We start from the raw sequence: 17,931 nt of genomic DNA on the forward strand, positions 1-17,931 counted from the left end.
TTTCTTTCTTTCTTTCTTTCTTTCTTTCTTTCTTTCTTTCTTTCTTTCTTTCTTTTTCTTTCTTCCTTCCTTCCTTCCTTCCTTCCTTCCTTCCTTCCTTCCTTCCTCTCTCTTTCTTTAAAGATTTTATTTATTTATTTATTTTAGAGAGAGAGAGCATGCACAAGCAGCGGGAGGGGCAGTGGGAGAGGGAGAAGCAGACTCCCCACTGAGCAGGGACCCCAAGGACATGGGGCTCAATCCCAGGACCCTGAGATCATGACCTGAGCCAAAGGCAGGCGCTTAACTGACTGAGCCACCCAGGCGCCCTGACACTCCTGATTTTCCTCGTACCTTACTAGGCATTTCTTCTTAATCTCCATTGCAAGATATTTCTTGTTTACTCCTTTATTATTAGTATTATTATTTTTTAAACTTTTCCTTTTGAAATAATTATAGATTCATAGAAGTTGCAAAAAAAAAGTATATAGGGAAGTCTCATGTACCCTTCACCCAGCTTTCCTCCATGGTAACATCTTATGCAACTGTCGTGCAATAATCAAAACCAGGAGAATGACATTGATGCAGTCTGTAGAGCTTATTGAGATTTCATCAGCTTTCTATGCACACATGTGTGTAGTTCTGTGCAATTTTATCACATGTTTGGTTTTGCAGAAACACCACCAGACCTGCTCAGTCACCACAGGGCTCCTTCATGCTACCCTTTATAGCCACCATTCACTCTCAAGCCCTTAAGCCCTGGCAGGCACTAATCCGTTCTTTGTAGCTGTAATTTTGCATTCAGGAATGTTATATATGTGAATATGGAACCTTTTGGGGGTTGTTTTTTTTCATTCAGCATGATTTCCTTGAGTTCCATCCAAATGTTGAGTGAATCAGTAGTCTATTCCTTTTGTTGCTGTGTAGTATTCTATGGGATGGACGTACCACAGTTCAACTATTCATCCTTTGAAGGACATTTGGATCATTTCCAGTTTTTGCCTATTACGAATAAAACGCCTGCAAACATTTATGTCTGTATATGAATTTATGTGCTGTATGACCATAAGCTTTCGGTTCCTTGGGAGAATGCCAGAGAGTGCAATTGCTGGGTCATATGTTAACTTCATGTCTTGCTTTTTAAGAAACTGCCAAACTAGTTTCCATTTTACAGGAATGGCTGTATCATTTTACAGTCCTACCAGCAGTGTATAAGTCATCCTGTTTTTCTTCAGCCTCACCAGCATTTGGGGTTTTTACTTTTTATTTTAGCCATTCTGATGGTGTGTAGTGATAACTCATTGTGGTTATAGTTTGCATTTCCCTAATGGCTAATGATATGAACATCTTTACATGTACTTATTTGCCATCTATATGCCCTCTTTGGTGAAGTGTCTGTTAATATCTTTTGCCCATTTTCTAGTGGGATTGTTTTTGTTTTTTTTGCTGTTGAACTTTGAGAGTTCTTTATATAGTCTTAATAGTAGACCATTGTTGGATATGCAGTTTGCAAATATTTTCTTCCAGTTTTAGCTTGTCTTTTCTTCTTCTTAACAGTGTATTAGTATCCTATGGCTTCTGTAACAAATTACTACAAACTCGGTGGCTTAAAACAACACAAGTTTATTCTCTTACAGCTCTGGATGCCGGGTGATTGAAATTCATTTCACTGGGCAAAACCCAGTGTGTCAGCGGGGCTGCGTACACTCTGAAGGTTCTAGAGGAGAATATGTTTCCTCACCATTTCCAGCTTCTGGAGCATTCTTTGCTTGACTCATGGCTTCTTCCTCCATCTTCAAAGCCAACAGTGTAACATCTTCAAATCTCTTACTCTGCCTCTCTTATTAGGACACCTGTGATTGCATTTAGGGCCACGTGAATAATCCAGGATAATTTCCCTATCTCGAGATCTTCAACAAATATTTGTTGGATGAGTAAATGATTTCTCTCTTGTGTGTACTTGGGGTTCTGTGTACTCCCAATCTTATTTTAAATAACATTTTTCATGTGCTGATTGCCTTAACTGTGTGGGTACTCAGCATCGCCATCCTCCCTGGCTGTCAGTCCTCCTCCTGGCTTTCCTTTCTTTAGTAGCCAATGGTGCATTTGTATATTTATTTGTATATATTCACCAAACCTTGGAACTTTTCAGACTTTCGGGCTTTGCATAACCTGACGTGCTTTAACCATTGTTACAGTATTGGACAGAACTAGCCTGTGGGTGGTTCATGACCTGGGTGGGAAGAATGCAGTCTTACTGCTTCAGCTACTCTCTCCCTACATCTGTGCAGGCCATAGCTCTGTCCTACCACCCTGGAGGAAGAAGGAGAGATATAGCTTGCTACCACTATGCTATGTGCCTCTCCTTTCACCTTTATTGGCCCAAGGACAATTTAAGTGTCAGTTGAGCATGGTTGAAGTGGCTGAGCAACCCATGTTAGCATGATGATAGGAAGTTATTGCTACTCTAAATAAAGTATAGCCAGGAATAGGGGCTAGTGCAAGAGGTAGAACATGCGGTCTTAAGCAATGTCTTCAACTTTACACTGTATATGTCTTATGCTGTGTGTGAATACCTACACTTAATTGGTAATCTAGTCTTCCAAAGTGTCTTCAGGCCTGCCAAAATAAGAAATGCTTTGCCTTTCTAAAACCAGCCATACTTGGGTTTTCTTGACTGCAGTGAGATGGAAATGTTTATACCCTAGTTCAAGGGTTGTGTTCTTCGTTTGTTCTCTCTCAGCAACAGGATCAGGGAGTATGCAGGTATAACCTGCTTGCTTTTGCTCTCTGCCCAGAGAAGTATTCTTTAACTCTGTTGGGCCGGGACTTACCTGGTTCAGTCAGTGACAGAGCTAGAATAAAAATGGACAGCCTCTGATGGGGGAGACTTTGCAAATATAACCAGTGGTTTGCCCTTTTCCAGGATGATGGTGGTAGAAATATTCTTAAGCTTGTTTTTCTGATTTATAGTTTTCCATTGAGGTGTACCTTACGTACAATGAAATGCACAGGTCTTATATATGTTGTCCATTCAGTTTTGACTGATGCAAACATCTGTGTAACCTACACCCTTTTCAAGAGTTTTGACCACCCTGGAAAAGTTCCTTGTGTCCCTTTCCAATCAGTTTACACATGCCCTTCCAGGAAGAAATTGCTATCATTGTATTTAGTTTTGTCTGTTCTAGTACTAAACCTGAAGGGAGTCAGACAGTATGTATGCTTTTGTGTTTGACTTCTTTTACTCAGCATGTCTGAGATTCACCCATACGGTTGTGTGTATCTCTAGCTTGTTCCTTTTCATTGCTGACTAGTATTCCATGGTGTGACTGTGCCACAGTTTGCTTATCCATTCTTTTGTTGGTGGATACCTGTGCTGTTTCCAGATTTGAGCTATTATGAATCAAGCTATTATGAACATTCTTTTACAGTTTTGTTTTTTTTTTTTTTTGTGGACATATATTCCCTTCTCTTAAATAAATACTTAGGATTAGAATTTGTTCATTGGCTATGTGTATGTTTACTTTTTAAGGAAATTTCCAAAGTGTTCTCCAAAGTGGTTGTGCCATTTTCACATAGAGTGCTCCAAAGCTTTTCTTGTGTCAAAGCAGAAATAGCACAGAGAGACATCCAGTCTGGTTACCTTTATGCTGTTGGACCTCTAGAGGGTATCTTCTATAATATTTAGTGAAACAAAAAAACTAAGCAAGTAGAATTTCAACAAGGAAAAGACTTCAATAAAGTATTTATACATGGTATTTATTCTTTTCCTTTACACATATGTATATGATCTCTGAAAAGTTGCACAAACCCTGCCACCATAAGAACAAAAGTCAATAACAGCCTTTTGCTCACTTCTGCTTCCAATGAGAAGAAAAAATCAGGGGCTCAGAACCTGTGCAGGGGGTTTGTTCCTGAGTCTCCCTTAATATGGATATAACGGAGAACAAAGGCACTAAATACTGAACTATATTTGAGGGAAGGGAAAGCTCAGCTGTATTTCTTTGTTCTGGGGTTTATATATGTGTGCTTATGCTGGTTTATTTCTTTCCTATAATCTTTTTAAGTATTGAACATTACATCTTAAATTTTCTACTTTGTCTTTTAGGCCAAGCAAGCCCTAGAAAGTACTGAAGTTCCTGTTGGCTGCCTTATGGTCTACAACAATGAAGTTGTGGGGAAGGGACGAAATGAAGTTAATCAAACCAAAAACGTATGTCGATTGAATAGTTTAATTGCAAACATACAGCAGTAAAGGTAGGAGTGCACTGAATTTTATCACAGTTGGCAAGAAGATGGGTCTGTTCCAAGACCTGTAGGTATAATGGAAGGGTAGTTTCCCTTAACATTTCTTTTTTTGAATGCCTTCCTCTCTGATTATAAAAGTGATCCATGTTGGTTTTTCAAAATTTGGAAAATTCAGACAAATTTAATGAAGCAATACAATCTTTGGGGCTAATTTTCTATTTCATGGAGTTTTACTTTAGCGAGTGAAACTCAAGAAGGGATTTTATTACATTGGAGTGTCAGTACTGAAGATATGAATCTAATCTCTATCTTAAGCAAATCTAATATAGGAAAATTCCACTTTACAAAACACATCAATTTAACTCATATCACATTCTTTAGTACCTTTAAATAATGTTTTCCTCCCGGTAAATTAAAAAATCACCTTCAGTTTATATCTTTGGAGGTATTAAAGGATTGTATAACGGAAGCTGTTCATGTATTAGATAATTCAGTGGAATAAGTCTCTACCACCTACTGTCTCTGTACCTACATGTGGTATTACACTTTATTATTTTTTAATTTTTATTTATTTTTTTAGAGAGAGAGAGCATGTGTGCATGAGTGTGGCAGGGAGAGGGAGAGAGAGAATCTTAAGCAGGCTGCACACCCAGTGCTCAATCTTATGAACCCAAGATCACGACCTGAGCTGAAATCAAGAGCTGGATGCTTAACCGACTAAGCCACCCAGGCGCCCTGGTATTACACATTAATAGTTTGTGTGCCTTTATATTATTGTGGTTAGCTTGAAAAGTTCATGAAGTAAGGCAACACTTCTTGGTATCACAACAGTGTGTCATGGTACGTATAAATGAAATACCCAATTTTATGATTATCAGAAGTACTAGGTGGACTCAGAGCTTAGAACCACAACACCACTCACACAGACGGTGATCTTATCGTTTGATCGTGGGAACCAGAGAACAAGCTGGTGCTGGTACTAAGGGGTGCTATGGGGCACTTAATGTTTATCCATCACATCTATCAAAGAGAAAACACATGCAAAGTAGGAACCCAGATTCACAAAGCAATTATTATTTGGATATCAAGACATTTGTGAGCTAAGTAATAAACATAATGTAGCAATTAGTGAATATATAGATACTTGTTGGGGAGTAGAATTCTGTATTTTAAATAATTGCTCTATCTCCCTATTTTGTGTATTTTGTGGTTTGGTATGATATCTTTAATATCAGAACTTTAAATGCCCTGATGTCATCCATCTAACCCCCCAATGACCTGGGTTTCTTCTGTATCTTGAAATTAACCTGCCTTTTTATTTTGGTTTGTGTATCCTATAGAAGATTACCCTATCAAACACTACAGAAAGACTCTTGACCCCAAATGAGGAAACCTGAGTCCTACTTTTGGCTCTCAACTACCACCACCCTCATCACTACCATCACCTCTCCCACTGTGTGTTTTTAACATGTCCTAAATTGGCTTGTGGTTCTTCAGCACTAAAAGAGAGGTTGAGGGGCGCCAGGGTGGCTCAGTGAGTTAAGCAGCCAACTCTTGATTTCAGCCCAGGTCATGATCACAGGGCCCTGGGATAGAGCCCGCATCTGGCTCCGTTCTCGGCAGGGAGTCTGCTCTCTCTCCATCTGCCCCTCCACCCTGCTCTCCCTCTCTCCTCTCAAATAAATAAATAAGTCTTTAAAAAAAAAAAAACTCCAAAAACCAAAAAGCACTCTCTTTACTTGTTTCCAGGACACCACACCACTCTGGATTTTCTTTTTTTTTTTTTTTTTAAAGATTTTATTTATTTATTTGACAGAGAGAGAGAGAGCGAGAGAGGGAACACAAGCAGGGGGAATGGGAGAGGGAGAAGCAGGCTTCCCGCGGAGCAGGGAGCCCGATGCGGGGCTCGATCTCAGGACCCTGGGATCATGACCTGAGCCGAAGGCAGACGCTTAACGACTGAGCCACCCAGGCGCCCCCACTCTGGATTTTCTAAAAAAGAGAGGTTGATTGCAGGGATTCAGTTCAACAGTTACTTACTTACTGAGAATTCTGGGGAGATCCGATTCAGTAATTCTGAATCTGATTGTTAAAAAACCCCTGAATTGAGGAAACTTTTTTTTAAGTTTCCCAGTTAGTTCTGGTATGCAGGCAGGTTTGGGAACCTGTTCTCTAAAGTACCTTACAGCTCTGAGATCATAATTCTGGACCAGCATTGCTTCCACCTGCCTCTAGCTTCCATGGCACCTTGGGCCACTGCACCAGCATCTCTCACACCCTGCTCTATGTCACAGGTTAATGAGTGCCTTTCTGTTTGCACCAACCAGATTTTATACTTGCTGAGGACAGACTTTGTAATCTCACATAGGATTTAGCACAGTGGCTTGTACATAGCAATCAGCATAAGCTTATTGATAGATGTGATTATCGTGAATATCATTAATAATTATTGCATAGCAGAGCACATAGATAGCACACAGCATACGCTTCTTGTAATTCAGTGTTTTATGAGGTGCAGATGCCAGTGAACCCTGTTCTACATATGGGGGAGCCAAGGCTTAGAGAAGTTATGTAATTTGCCTAAGGCCACAGAATTAGTGATGTCACAGTCAGGATTCAAACTTAAGAATGGTTATTTGCAAATGCTGTGTGATTTCTCCTATATTCTACGCCACCCAAGAGGTATCTGAGACTGATACCAAATGTCTGCTTTTCTCTAGAGTCTGCCAGAATATAAAATCTCATCCCAAAGAAAATGTAAGTGATGACATTCCACTAACTAAATACAGATTTGCTTAGAGTGAAGTGAGGGACAGCCTTGAAAACATCTGAAAATGGAGCACCTGCTTATGGAGACTTCAGGCTTCCCCTCGAATATTCACAAACCCTAGACTCTCTTTTTTTTTTTTTTTTTTAACCCCTGAGACTTATATTCTGTATGGCATTTTAATTGAAAGAGTATCCCTTGAGGTTCTGAGGTGCTTAACTAAAAATATAGCATAATTCTCACAGCATCTCCTATTAGGTGTCTTTTGTTGGTCAGGTATGGGACTTGAACTGGGAAATACATTGCCAAGTGCTTAGAGCGTCCCAAAACCTTTATGCATTAAAATGTTGGCAGAAACATTAGGCCCATTTTTTTGGTATTTATTTTCGAGTGTTTGCGCAATACAGTTACATGTTGATGCAAGCACCTCTCTCCTTTCAGGCTACTCGACATGCAGAAATGGTGGCCATCGATCAGGCCCTAGATTGGTGTCATCGAAGTGGCAAGAGTCCTTCTGAAGTATTTGAACACACCGTGCTGTATGTCACAGTGGAGCCGTGTATTATGTGTGCAGCTGCTCTCCGCCTGATGAGTATCCTTTGACTTCGTGAGTTAGTGTCGTGTGCCCTTCCTATAACCTTGAAAATGGCCAGACACATAACCTGCTTTCTAATATGTGAAAACAGATTTATGAAACAAGTTATAAAATATTGTACCCCTTGGCCAAAAAATTTTTAGGAAGGATTTTTAAATCATATGATTTCTTCATTTTATATCAATAGATGTAAAACTATTAACCAAATAAAACTAGAGAAAGAAAAACTAAGAGCTAACAAACTCACATAAGGATAAGTCACAAATTAAAGTAGATTATAAAACTGTACAGAGAAAAGGTCTGAAGAATATGCACCTTTGAATAATAGATTATAGGTGATTTAAAATTTTTCTTTCTCTTTGTTTTTGTTTATTTTTGCCATGAATACCTATTACAATGTATGAGAAATTTTAAGTCCAAAGTAAATATAAGGTAAAAAACAAGTCACTGATGATGTTATAATTGTAGATAAATGGGAAATTGAGACAGTTACAGCTCTTTGAATTGTGTCTTTCATAGAGTAAGTGACACAAATACAGAGTGTTAGCAAGTTTGTCTCTAAGATCTTTAAAAAATTACTCGCTTGTTCAAAAACTCAATTTCATACTTGGACATTTTTTATGTACTTATTTTGCTATGTGTGAAAAATTTTATCACTTTAAAAATAACAGGGGGTTTTGAGTATAACAGGTACAGTCTCTACTTTGTAAAGAGGGGAGTTCTGGTCAACTTAGAACTCTGTCCCCATCCTGCCTTAGAGGGTGGCTCAGTTTTAGTTTGTTTCATATTGGGGCACGGGTTATATTTTATTTGGCAAAAGATTAGGGGACAATCCTGTTTTTAAAAGGTGAAAAGTCCCTGGATTAAATTCCTACTTCCTTTCTGGCTCCAATTCTCTAATGACTCAAAGAAAGTGAGTTAGGAAAGACAAGAGAGAGCACCAAACTATAAACTTTTAGCAACTGTGTATTCGGATTTCATTATTTGCAATTGTGAGATGTTCTTCTCTAAATCCTTTAAACCTCTTCTTTTGTGTGACTGGATTGTGTGATTTTTAAGACTAAGCCTAAGCTTAACTGTTTTTAAAAGTAGCCTGAGCTTGTCTGTCCAGGACGGCCTGGTTTTGTCACTGTACGCACTTGAGCTGCACACTCTCTTCAGGACCTTAATTCTCTCTCATAAATCCCGCTGGTTGTGTATGGCTGTCAGAACGAACGGTTTGGCGGCTGTGGCTCCGTTCTAAATATCGCCTCTGCTGATCTACCGAATACGGGGAGACCATTTCAGGTAACGTGACCCGTTTATGCTTTTTATTGCTAATTACTTTGCTCTCTTCGTGGGATTAGTTCGTGGGAATAGTTCACGTGCGGTCAGTATACCAAAAAGCCATGCTGGAACCAGGCCGACTCTGGGACCTCCCATCAAGTTCATTTATGCCTCAGTAGAAGAAGACAGGTATCATTTCCAGGCGAGTGCTTGGCTCTCTTAATGAGCAGAATCTCTCCAGAAGGAGATCCCTGGCCTTCCCAGGGATCTCCTGACAGTCCTCACTGATGCGCTCAGGTATGTTGGAGACGCTGTCCCTGTTGTCATTCTCACTCAGTGAGTGTCCCCAGCTCCCTGCTGCACTGTAGATGCTGTTTACGGTGCACACACAATGTTTTTGCACAAAGCCAATCGTTTTGCTTTATTGCTATGTACTATTTTTTTTTTAAAGATTTTATTTTTATTTATGAGAGAGACAGAGAGAGCATGGGGGGAGGAGCAGAGGGAGAGGGACAAGCAGATTCAGCACTGAGCGTAGAGCTCGATGTGGGGCTCGATCTCAGAACCCTGAGATCATGACCTGAGCCGAAACCATGAGCCAGATGCTTAACCGACTGAGCCACCCAGGCATCCCTGTTCTATGTACTATTTTTGGTGTCTAGCATTAATACCTGTATTTTCATTATTTTTTCCCCCCTGCCTTTTCAATATTGAAATTTCCCCCAGACTCAAGAATCCACATTGCTTTCATCTTCTCTTAAAAATCCTACTTTCCCTTTAATCTTGCCACCTGTCCCCAAGTTTTTATGTTTAAGGCTACGAGCATTAGGAATTGATATTTCAGAGTTTGGCCTGTAGACACAGCATTTTTCACAAACTGGTTTGATTTTTTTTTTCTAAGGTTAATCCTGAAATATTATGCTTTAAAAAGAAAAGGATTTAATAAATGCTGGACATGGTGTGCAGTTAACTTCAAAGATCTCAGATATTCTTAGGAGAATACTGAGTACCTATGAAGGGCTAAATTTGGCTGAATCCCACTGAGAACAAGTTTTGGAAAACATTCTATTTTGAGTTTTCCCAGCCGAACATTAGCTTTCCTAACAACTTCTGTACATTTGAGAATAGGTGACTTTTTTTTTTTTTTTTTTAAGATTTTATTTATTTATTTGACAGAGAGAGACATAGCGAGAGAGGGAACACAAGCAGGGGGAGTGGGAGAGGGAGAAGCAGGTTCCCCGCAGAGCAGGGAGCCCGATGTGGGACTCGATCCCAGGACCCTGGGATCATGACCTGAGCCGAAGGCAGTCGCTTAACCAACTGAGCCACCCAGGGGCCCATGAGAATAGATGACTTTTAACATCACATCAGAAAATAAATTGTAATAAAATGATGGAGAGTAAACAATACAGTCAGCTTGACCATTAAAAAAAATGTGCAAAGTGATTTGATTTTTCCAGTCACTTATATCGGTTGCTCAAATTTTGCTTACATAACTCTTTGCAAGTAAATTGCTGACTCTGTACTTTGTTTATGAGAAAGAGCTAAAGAATTTCTCAAAGCTTCTGGGCAGAACAAAGATGTGCCCTTGGATATCAGACATGGGTAGAAAATTTCTCTCCAACACATGAGTGACATTGGGTGCATACACAATCCTCTCCTACATATTTCTGCACAGGGTGAACCGAAGAATAAGCTTGTTTGTAGCGTGTGTACGTGGCCAAATTGGCTCCAGGGAAATGAATGACCATTGTTTGAAGCCATATCTCCAGGTTGGATGCCAAATTATGGTTTTTTTTGTTTTTTTTTTTTTAAAGTGTTTGAGATTCTAAAGAAAACATTGATACCTTAGGTCTCTGGACCCTGTGTTTTCTTCCTTTATTGGGTTGGGTTGGGTGGGAGAGTCTGTGGGAGGTGGGATGCTGTTTTTATATTAAAGAATCATAGAATTATTTAATGCTGTATTATAAGCAGCATTAAGCTCATAGAGGATACCTACAGAATAATTCAGAAGATGGTGATTACCTTATAATACATACCTGGTCCGTTTTTAAAAGTTTAATAAGAATATGTGCTTTTTATTAAAGCCACAAATTTGTAGCTATAATGGATAATTGAAAGTATCTTGGTATCATAGAGTGATGCAGTTTCTTTCCCCATCTATAACTCAGTGGGTCTCATCCTGGACTGCATATTACAGAGCTTTTACATGTGGCTGTGGGAGGTCCCCACCCCAGACCAACTGGATAAGAAGGCGAAAGGGTAGAAGAGAATATTAGTTTTTTTTTTTTTTCTTTTTTAGTTTTGTTTTTCACAAACCCTTGTGTCCTGGGCTGACTTTCAGTAGATCGCAGGGAGGGAGCTGCTTTGCTACATGGGAAACCCTTTACCCAGAAGCCCGTTTTCCATGAACATTCATTGGTGATGGGCGAGGGGACAGGCCCCTTTTATGGCTTTGCCCTGTTTCCCAGGAGGAGGGGCTCACCACACCAGACCTTGTACAAACGGGACTGTGGGGGTAGGGGGGGTCACGTAGGCAGCCTTGGGCTGGGACAGCAGGGGGACTGGCTATCGGAGGGCAACTGAGGATCCATGTCACTATCTTATCTTCCACCTGGGTGGGATTCTGATTTACAGGCATTCAGTCATAATCCCACAGAGTTCCCAGGTGATTCCACTGAGCAGCCAAGGTGGAGGACCTTTGGTCTGACTTCATAGTAGAGGAGAGTGTCTTGTGCTAGTGTTCATGAGAGCATGAGGAGAGGCGGGTGCTCTGAGGAACATGAACACTTAATGTGGCATGAGGAGAAGGGGACTGACCCACCATGGTTAGAATGGTCTGAGAAGGTTATGAGAACTGAGAAGCCAAGGGAGGAGAGAGTGCTAAGAAGAATCGAGAATGGTCAATGGTCTCCACAACTGCAGAGAATTGAGGAGGCTGGAAAGGGAACCATTGTTTTGGTCAGTAGGGGCCTTTGGGATATCTGGAAGCACAAACCAGTGAGGATGAGGTTGAGGAGGAAATGAGAGTCACACAAGCAACAGTCAGGAGTCTGGAATGTTCTCAGGGACTAGCAGAGTAGCAGCTTGCTTGAGGGGCAGGGTGGAAGGAAGGTTATTGGGATTTTTTTTTTCTCCCAGCTTTACTGAGATATAATTGACATGTAACATGTGTAAATTTAAGGTATACAATGTGATGGTTTGATAGATGTTTAGATTATGAAATGTTTACCACAATAAAGTTAGTTGACACACCATTTACCTCACATAATTACCATTTTGTTGTTGTTATGGTGAGAACATTTAAACTCTACTCTCTTAACAGTTTTCAAGTACACAATATAGTATTGTTAACTACAGTCACCATGCTGTACCTTAGATCCTCAGAACTTACCTTATAACTGAAAGTTTGTATCCTTGGATCAGCAGTCTATTCATTTCCTCCCAACCCCCCACCCCTCCACCCCTGGCGACTACCATTCTACTCTTTGCTTCTAACAAACTGAGGGCTCTAGAGGGGAGGGGGGTGGGGGGATGGGTTAGCCCGGTGATGGGTATTAAAGAAGGCACGTATTGAATGGAGCACTGGGTGTTATACGCAAACAATGAATCATGGAACACTACATCAAAAACTAATGATGTAATGTATGGTGATTAACATAATAAAATAAAATTTAAAAAGAAAAGAAAACATTTTATATATATATATTTCATTATATATATGCAATAGAATATTCAGCCATAAAAAGAAGGAAATTCTGCCATTTGGGACAATGCAGATGGACCTTGAGGGCACTATGTCAAGTGAAATAAGTCAGAGAAAGACAAATACTGTATCATCTCACTTACATGTGCAATCTAAAAACATCGAACTCCGAAAGGTTATTTCTTTTAATGGGGAAAGTTTATGCAGGCTTTATAGGCCCAGGTAAGAGCTGACCGAAGGCACAAGAGAAAGGGAGGTTCTTTCTGAGCAGTAGACCACACTGACCAGGCCCTTGTGCTGGTGCTCATTACCTGCTTCCCCTCCTGTGGCTGCTTCCGGATGTTCCTCCCTGGCATCGCTGTCCATTTTATCATTTCATGCACCTTAGAAGGATGCTGTGTATCAAGTCCAAATTCCTGTGACACGCCTTCAAAGCCCTGTATATTTTGACCTCATTTTATCTAATTCTTTCACTGTAGGCCCCCCAAGCCCCCATTAGTTGGTTTCCTCACATAGCCCAAGCTTATTCTTACTCTTTCCCTGAAATGCTCTGCTCAGTGTCTTTAAATATTTTCTTTTTTCTTAATTTTTAATTTTTATTTATTCTAGAGAGCGCACGTGCGCTTGTGTGCGAGTTGGGGGGTGGAGCAGAGGGATAGAGAGAGAGAGAATCTTAAGCAGCCTCAATGCCCAGTGGGAGCCTGTCTCAGGGCTCGATCTCATGACCCTGAGATCATGACCTGTGCCTAAATCAAGAGTAAGACGCTTAACCGACTGAGCCATTAGACACCTCAAATATTTGCTATCTTGAAGGCAAGTTCAAATTTCATCTTCATGTGATATTTCATGTAATTTCATTCCTTACCATTATCATAGTTTCTTATTCTTTCACGTATCGATCCCTTCTCTCTAGTTAGATACCAAAGATAGATCAAACTGAGCACTTTTTTTTTTTTTTTTAAGATTTATATTTACTTGAGAGAGAGAGAGCACAAGTGGGAGGGGCAGAGGGAGAGAGAATCTCAAGCCGACTCCTCGCTAAGCACGGAGCCCCACACGGGGCCCAACCTCATGACCCCAAGATGGGCCCCTAGTAAATAACAGTAGATAGAAATAGCCAATGCTTAACAAACACTTACGATGTGCTGGGTATGTAATAGGTGTTATTTTTGCAATCTTATTTAATCTTCATGAAATCCCTCTGAGGTAAGTGCTATAATTATACCTACATTTTACACACGAGGAAGCTGAGGCAGAGAGTTTAACTATCGTACCGAAGATCACATAGCTAGTAACTTCAATAGTACTTGAGGAATAATAGTTGATTGGAGTGATGGTGAGTCCATACGTCTATTCTTTTGGTAATGTATTTCCTTACCCCTATTACTGCTATCCCCAAAGTGTATTAACGTTATCTGAAATAAGTTTATGTAATTATGTATACATTGCTGTGTTTATGGGATACAGGCCACATTTTCATAGGCTGATATTCATTCTCAGTTTTCTCATTTCATCAGTGCATTCCTGGATATCGGGCCGAGGAAGCAGTGGAAATGTTAAAGACCTTCTACAAACAGGAAAATCCAAATGGTCAGTTTTCCCCTGCTGTACATAATGTAACCTCACTTAAGACAAATCAGTGTGAAGAGACTTGACAAGGGCCTACCTCTTTCATTTTTTCTTTTCTATTCTTTTCACAGCACCCAAATCAAAAGTTCGGAAAAAGGAATGTCAGAAACCTTGAACTTGTTCTGATGAAAGGCTGATGCCCCTCTATGACATTCTTGGACTGAAAGCTGTTGACATCATTGAATCATGTTTACATATGTCCTTAACTCCTGGGGAAATCATCTCTCACTATTTGCTCTGTTGAGGGAACAAATTAGCACTTTTTAAAAGTCTCCCAATTATAAACAATGATTAGCTTTTCCATAAGCTTAAAGAACATTTTAAGAAGGGGGAAAAAAAATAAAGATCGAGGTTTTAGAAATTAGTAAGCAGCACGTAACCTTCTTGCCAAAATCACTGTGCCTAGGCCAGGAAAGTGCTGTTTCAGCGAATGTGCATCCAGACCCAGTTAGCAGGCGTGCATCCAGGCTGGAGTGCGCCACACCGCGGACACCTGCTTTAGGCCTGGCTTTTCAGAATCGGATCCTCTATTCTTTGTAGCCACTCTGTTCTCCCAGGGGTTGAGGGCCCGTGACTTCCTTGGAATTTGTATAGGAGTTGTGTACATCTAGACTATGAATGCGTGCTCCTCAGAACACGATTTTGTTTGTTTGTTCGGTTTTGGTTTTTTTGGTTTTTTTTTTTGCTTTTATAAAGCAGTTAGAGAAAATGCGTATTTTTAAAACAAGTACTTGAGCATCGTTTTTAAATCATAGCATATTGCTATAATAAAACCGTACTTATGCTTTCTTTGAAGATGAAGATGAATATTTTCTTAAAAATAAAAGATAGAAGCATAACTGAGACAATTCCTTCTTTATCAATGAGCAGCTATGCTATGCCAGGCTCCATTTGTTCATCAAATCCATGAACAGAACATGGTGCTGCTATTCTAGCAGGGGGAGACAGATACTACACCTTATAGATTATATAGTATTTTAGAAGATGTTAAGAATTATGGCAATAAGAAAAAGAACAGGGTAAAGGGGATGGATGTGGCATTTGGGGTTGGGACTGCCAGTGTTGCACAGTTAAATACACTGGTTCATTTAATCTGAAATCAAGTTGTTATTTATTTTTATAAAAGTCCAGATTTAGAATTAAAATCTAAAATTTAAAAATGTGCACACAACCCTGGAAAGGGTCTCTGCAGCAGGAAGTCCCAGATACTCAGCTTCCTGACTGCAGCAGTAAGTGAGAGAACAGCCTTGCAGAGCCACACTGGGGTTCGCTGCATCTGCCCAGAAGGGGGCCTCACCGTTCCACCAGAAGCCCAGCTCCGGGCCCCTGTTGCATTTCTTCAGTGGATTCATTTCCTTGATGCAAAGCATCTGTATTTGTTGTTTCTGCCATTTGAGCGATGTCTGACTTGTTTGTTTTGAATTACATTACAGGCTGGAATGTAATTGTGGTGAAAGTATTTTTATATTGCTGAGAGTAGCAGCTAATCACAGTTACATGCTTCAGAGGACTTATAATTGCTTGGTTTTGTACGTGTGTGTTTTTAACTGCATTTGAGAAATTTTATGGAGAAGAATATGCATACTTTTAAATCTGTAATAATGTTACATGTAACTTCTTTTCAGTTTTACCTACTTTAAAAAATTATCTCTTCATTAAATTTTAGTGCTTTGACTAGTTTATTCCTTTTTGCAGTTGGTCATAATTCATTTCTGGCTCCTTATGCTTCTCTGCAAGCTGACCTTAGTGCACTTACCGTCTTCATATCATCGTTTTCTCCGGCATTATTTGTAGACAGAAAACCTGGATTCTTTCCTCCGCTGCCAGTAAGGACCAGTAGGTCTGGTTAATGCATCTATGTCAAATAGGTTCTTGGTAAACATTTGTTAAATAAGATTACTGATTGAAGTTTGGAGAAAAATGAATAATAAGGGGGAATAGCTAGGATAAAAAGTCAAAGCAAAAAGTAGTATATGGGTATTTTAGCTTATAGATTGTCAATACGAAAAGTGTCAAGAAAGTAATAAAACGAAACCAGGAAGGATAGAAAAGACTTACCGATATACATATGTTCTGTCTCTGCTGTGTTTTGGAGAATGGGTACTTCCTAATTCCTAAGCATGGCTGAAAATTTTAATTTTGGTTACGACCTTTTTGATTCTGTCTCCAGTGATTGACTTATAGAAAAGTCTCTCCCATAGTTTTGGTCTTAGGCAGAGTTTCCTCTTCTGCTTTTGGGGAAAAAATCAGGTCAGATGGCATATGGCAGATTGGAGGTCGGCGCCTCTCGTGCTGATATAGGAGCCTCGTGAGGGCATAGACATTGAGGCTACGGGATTCTGACGGTGAGCCGTGGATGTATGATGAGCTAATCCTGCTCCCTGAGTTCCACGTTCTCTAGCTACCTAGACATGGCTTAAAATATTAGGATGCTCCAGTTCAGATTGAATCCAATTGATTGACATTGAGAGTGCCTGTCTGAGAGACAGCTGAGAGACTTGTTTTGTGCATGGGATGATTCTGGAAGTTGTGGGATGTGAAAAGGTTTTAGAATCACGGCCCTGTTTGGAGGAATTAGTAGGAAATGATTGCATCTAAGTTGCTAGAGTATCCAGTGTTTGCTCGTCTTTGCCGTGGACTCGGCTGAGAATGGATGGTGTGTAATGCTTTGGCAGGCTTCAATCACTGATAAAAGATTATGTTAAAATATCTTTTCACTTTCTTGTTACTTGGCACAAGCATCTCTTCCTGTGTTGCATTTGGAATATTATGGAGGGAAAATAGATAGCCAAGAATGCCAATGTAGGAAAGAACTGTTAATTTTTCTTTTCTTTTTTTTTAAAGATTTTATTTATTTATTTGAGAGAGAGAGAGAGCATGCACAAGCAGGGGAGGGACAGAGGGAGAAGCAGACTTTTCCCTGAGCAGAGAGCCCGATGTAGGGCTTGATCCCGGGACCCTGGGATCATGACCTGAACCAAAGGCAGACGGTTAACGACTGAGCCACTCAGGTGCCCTGGCAAGAACTGTTAATTTTTCTGTAAACTTTCTATTTGCAAATAAATTTCAAACTTACAAGTTTAATTTGTTAACAGTTTACACCTTTAGCTTTATCATTTGCTCTGTTTATTCTCTCTCTCCCTATCTATCTGTATGTATGTATGAATTTATATAATTGTTCTTCTGAACCATTTGGTAGAAAGTTACACACATCACACATCATGGCCCTTTGCCCTGAAATGTTTCTGTATTTCCTAAGCATGGGATATTCTCTTATATAATCACAATACAGTTATTGGCTTCAATATATGTAACATTAGTATAATACTTTTATCTTTTTAAAAATATTTTTATCTAATATACTGTTTGTATTCTAATATTGTCACCCATAATGTCCTTTAGAGAATTTTCCCCACCCGCTCTACAATATTGGAATATTCTAAGGACAGATATCTTATTTAGTTGTCATGCATCTTTAGCTTATTTTATTTTATTTTTTGAAAGATTTTATTTATCTGAGAGAAAGAGCAAAGCAGGGGGAGAGCCAGAGGGAAAGGGAGAAGCAGACTCCCTGCTGAGCAGGGAGCCCCACCCAGGGCTCAATCCCAGACTCCATCCCAGGACTCTGGGATCATGACCTGAGCCAAAGGCAGAGACTTAACCAACTGAGCCACTCAGGCGCCCCTCTTTAGCTTATTTTAATCTAGAACATTTCCAGAGCTTCTCTTTGCCTTTTATGAC

The 17,931-nt window shown here is 39.9% G+C and overlaps 1 protein-coding gene and 1 pseudogene across 1 annotated transcript in view; one reads left to right on the forward strand and one right to left on the reverse strand.

The window, feature by feature from the left end:
- The window catches only part of LOC116634669, a 6,281-nt pseudogene extending 4,509 nt beyond the window's left edge, over positions 1–1,772 (reverse strand).
- The window catches only part of ADAT2 (adenosine deaminase tRNA specific 2), a 22,832-nt gene extending 5,766 nt beyond the window's left edge, over positions 1–17,066 (forward strand). Inside the window, exons 2-6 of the mRNA XM_032407759.1 lie at positions 4,088–4,192; positions 7,436–7,586; positions 8,770–8,876; positions 14,079–14,151; positions 14,262–17,066. Coding sequence (XP_032263650.1) covers positions 4,088–4,192; positions 7,436–7,586; positions 8,770–8,876; positions 14,079–14,151; positions 14,262–14,305 — 480 coding nt within the window. The 3' untranslated portion in view covers positions 14,306–17,066. The remainder of the gene's footprint in view (positions 1–4,087; positions 4,193–7,435; positions 7,587–8,769; positions 8,877–14,078; positions 14,152–14,261) is intronic.
- The last annotated feature ends 865 nt before the right edge of the window (positions 17,067–17,931 follow it).

This window comes from Phoca vitulina, unplaced genomic scaffold (assembly GCF_004348235.1).
Source record: "Phoca vitulina isolate PV1807 unplaced genomic scaffold, GSC_HSeal_1.0 scaffold9, whole genome shotgun sequence".
Lineage (NCBI taxonomy): Eukaryota > Metazoa > Chordata > Mammalia > Carnivora > Phocidae > Phoca > Phoca vitulina.